Source organism: Malus domestica, chromosome 09 (genome assembly GCF_042453785.1).
Source record: "Malus domestica chromosome 09, GDT2T_hap1".
In the NCBI taxonomy this organism is placed as follows: domain Eukaryota; kingdom Viridiplantae; phylum Streptophyta; class Magnoliopsida; order Rosales; family Rosaceae; genus Malus; species Malus domestica.
This window is the reverse complement of record NC_091669.1, coordinates 34,706,104-34,710,451: the sequence shown is the minus strand read 5'-3', so window position 1 is coordinate 34,710,451 and position 4,348 is coordinate 34,706,104. Positions and strand designations below refer to the sequence as shown.

Sequence of the window (4,348 nt, the reverse complement as noted above, 5' to 3'; positions counted from 1 at the left end):
CCCGAGGGCTTAGGACTTAGATCTGGTTTGAACACTGACGATATATTCAAATTGGATCCAAGTATTGAGAAAGCCTTTTAATAGTCATTTTGCTAGAAATAACTACTTGAATATAACTGGAAGTATACAACATATTGCTAGGCTAATGAATGAAAAGACAAAAACAAAGAAGGTCGGGCAAGGTTTAACCTTGTCGGGCAAGCTTGGTCGTCTTACAGGTTCCTATCTTTGTGGTTTATCAAGGGTATGAAAACTTCAGGGAGGGAGAAAGATTTACAAAAAATGAATCGATATTACAGCAAGGTTGAACAAGGTAGCAGAGCTATTACAAGGGTTTGAGTGAAGGTTTATCCCGCGAGGGATGAAGGCTTGTCCCGAGAGGGATGAATGCTTGGGCTGACTACAGCTTCGTTTTGAAGGCAAATCTGGCTTTGAGCAGAGTTTGTGCTTGCATTTGTTTGTTTGATTGAGTGTCTTTATCCCTGGTTTCTCTTTCTTCTTATATAGACAACTCGGCTTGGTCTCCTGTAGCAGCAACCTTGCCCGAATGCGGTTTGAAGGGTGATGACTCATCAGCTTTTTTACATGTACTGCCATCATAAAGTACTTTTATGGGCTGTGTAGCTGGTCAGTCTATACCACTTGGCCTTTGGGTAGGTAAGCAAGTGGTCTTCATGAGCTGCACCAAGTCAGAAAAGACCATTTCTGCCTTCTGGGCTTTGACTGGGCTTCGGTTGTCTTTCCCTTTAGGCCTCCTTTTAGGCTAGCTCCTTTCTTGAGCCCAAAGTTTCAAGTTTTGATCCAAACACATTGAATTAATTCTTTTATATTGAAAGAACTCTGTTTCTTTTTTGGTTTACAAGGAGGTTCATCAAACCTAGGAACTATACTACCTCACCCTTAACCACGGGCACTCTCAATTTGGAATCCGATGGACCTAAATCAAAAACCAAAAAGACATGGCATAATTGGATAATATTAGTATTTTTGGTTTATTTATTGTTTCAGTATTTTTTGTATTATACGAGCTATGGTGGACAATGAGATAGAAAGGGCGCGGCAAAGAGATAGCGTATGTGGAGAGAGGTATAATTAGGGTGTAGTATTCCTCCTTCGCAGTGCCTTTGTTAGAATTTTTAGAATATTTCAAATACAAATCGATTTATTTCCTAAAAGTTATGGTTATTAATATTGCCACTTAATGGTTGATATTTATCACCGTTTCTATAACAGCCACCAACCAATCAAATTTGCAGAAGCACCAAATTATTGATCGGAGCTTGCTCACCCGAATTCTATGTTACATTTTTTTATGGAACCGGACCGGGAGACCGACACACGACCTTCAGTTGAAACCACAGAGATTTCTACAGATTCCACCCTTTGGTCAAACCACAGGGATTTCTTCATTTCTGGCTTCGATTTAATTCGTTGCACTGCAGAAACAAGTTTCTTTGATTTTTCTCAACTGGGTTTTGTGAAGATCAAGTTTTCACCTTTTGCGTAGCATCAGAGCTTGGTTTTCAACTTTCTGACTGGCAATTTCAATTCCACCATCAGGGAAACCACCAGAATTCATTCAGAGTTCGCCCAAACCAAATACATCGGAGCTTGCTCACTCAGCAAGCAAAAAGTCCATATCCATGCTTTACAAGGGAGTCAGTGCAGCCAAAAACCTGTTGGAAATTCAAATCTAAACAGGTTATAAATGGCAGCTGCTAGCTGTTAGTTTCTTTACAGGTTGTATTCACACTTGCTGCAACTACAAAGACTAAAGTTTTCTCCATGTGCTAGCTGAAAGTGTGTTGAAAGACAGCAGCTGTGTGCTGCCATGTGATGTGCTAGCCGAAACTGGGTTGTTTGCAAGCTGGAAAGATAGCTGCATATGTGTGCTAGACTGTCCAAAGTTCATATGATCTGTTTGTGTGTGCTGTTGTGTTTAGTTTATTAAAAGCACTTGAATGGTCCTTCATTTTCTGCTTGTATAAATAAGCCTCCCGTAAGGCTTTAGAAGAATGTCTCTGATTTGTCATTCCATTTCAGAAGTGTGTTTGCAAACTGTTTTTAAATATATCAAAGTGCATTGTTTGCCAAAGCTTGTAGCTTCCCTCATTTCTCTATTTCTTTGTCCAATTTTATTGAGAGTGCAAAGTGAGAGGTGTGATAGAGTTTGTAAACTTATCACCCACATATTTTGGTATTGAGTTAGTAAACTTCTCAATACCAACAATTGGTATCAGAGCCAGAATACCATTCTGGCAGGTGCAGCAATTATGGCATCCAACTTAGTGCAGCTCCAAGTTCCCACATTGAAGAAAGAAAATTATGAAAGATGATGCATCCAATTCAAAGCATTGTTTGGATCACAAGAGCTATGGGAAGTTGTCAGTAGTGGGTATGTTGTACCCACTACCGAGCAAGAAGCCACATATACTGCAGATCAAAGGAACACTCTCAAGGATTTATGAAAGAATGACCAGAAGGCGTTGTATCTTCTCTATCAAGGATTAGAAGATTCAACGTTCGAGAAGGTTGCAGAAGCAACAACGAGCAAGCAAGTATAGGACACACTCAGTACAATCTACAAAGGAGTAAATCGAGTCAAGAAAGTGAGGTTACAGTCACTTCGAGCAGATTTTGAAACTGCTCACATGAATGAAGGGGAGAGCATCTCCGACTATCACTCAAGGCTCATTGTGATAGTAAATCAGATGAGGAGAAATGGCGAGAGACTCGATGAAGTACGAGTTGTGGAGAAGATACTCCGGTCACTCATATCTAAGTTTGAGCATGTGGTGACTGCCATTGAGGAATCCAAGGATTTGGAGGCGATGAGCGCATAGGAGCTACTAGGATCCCTCCTAGTTCACGAGCAACGCATTCAGAAGAATGCAAGCCCCACAACGCTAGAGCAAGCTTTGGAGTCAAAGTTGAATATTGACAAACCAAATAAAGGTCGTGGGCAGTCGAACTCACGTCGTGGGAGTTCATCCAACCGTAGCCGAGGACGAGCCCGAGGAAGAGGTCGAGGCTATGAACAAAACTGAGGTTAATCTCAAGAGTGGAGATCTACCCGAGGAAAGGCGCATATCCAATGTCACACTTGCAAGCAATATGGACATTATGCAAATGAATGTTCATATAAAAATGGTGAGCATGTCAACATGGCAGAATCAAATGGAAATGCTAGTGAGGAATTTACAGTCTTACTAGCACACCATGATATCAGTAGCCAACAAGATGTTTGGTATTTAGACTCTGGTGCAAGCAACCACATGTGTGGAAAGAAAGAGTTTTTTGCCGAACTCAAAGATGGGCCTTATGGATCTGTGAGTCTTGGTGACTCCTCAAAGCTGCCAGTTGAAGGCAAAAGGAAGATCAAGATCATCCAGAAGGATGGTAGAAAAGAATACATCTCCGATACTTACTACATATCAGGTATGAAGAGCAACATTCTGAGCATTGGTCAACTGCTCCAGAAAGGGTATATTATACATATGGAGGATATGTTTCTCACTCTCAGGAATGCAAGGAGAAAACTTATTGCACGTGTTCAAATGTCAAAGAACCGAATGTTCCCGTTGAAGTTGAACACAAAGATTGGGAGTTGCAACATCGGTGTAATGGAAGATGAGTCATAGAAATGGCATCTTCGATTTGGCCATCTTCATTTCAATGGCCTAAAGTTGCTGTCAAGTGGATGAATGGTTCGTGGTCTACCCCAGATTGAAGTCACACGCCAAGTATGTGAAGGTTGTGTGCTTGGCAAGCAAGCACGACTATCATTCCTTGTTGGTGATACATGGAGAGCAAAGGCACCACTGCAGATGGTACACACGGATATATGTGGTCCATTGGATCCTATGTCTTATGGAGGTAATAGGTATTTTATTACTTTCATTGATGATTTTAGTAGGAAGACTTGGGTTTATTTTCTCAAGGAGAAGTCGGCTGCCCTAAAAATCTTCAAGGAGTTCAAGGCACTCACAGAGGCTGAAAGTAACCACAAGCTTGTGGCTGTGAGATCAGATAGAGGTGGAGAGTACACCTCCAATGCTTTCCAAGCATACTGCAAGGAGCAAGGAATTAGGCATCAACTGACTGCTGCTTATACCCCACAGCAAAATGGGATAGCCGAAAGAAAGAATCGAACCATCCTTGACATGACAAGGTCCATGCTTAAGGAGAAGAATTTTCCAAAAGAATTGTGGGCAGAAGCTGTAGCTTGTTCGATTTATTTGTTGAATCGATGTCCAACAAAAAGTGTCAAGAGGATGACACCACAAGAGGCTTGGAGTGGATACAAGCCGAATGTTGCACACCTAAGAGTTTTTGGGTGTGTTGCATA

At 41.4% G+C, this 4,348-nt stretch overlaps 1 protein-coding gene across 1 annotated transcript; it reads left to right on the top strand.

The window, feature by feature from the left end:
* The first annotated feature begins 3,164 nt into the window (after positions 1-3,164).
* LOC139187924 (uncharacterized) lies at positions 3,165-3,641 on the top strand. Its single transcript, XM_070804547.1, has one exon. It carries the CDS (start codon positions 3,165-3,167, stop codon positions 3,639-3,641), a length of 477 nt encoding a protein of 158 aa, XP_070660648.1.
* The last annotated feature ends 707 nt before the right edge of the window (positions 3,642-4,348 follow it).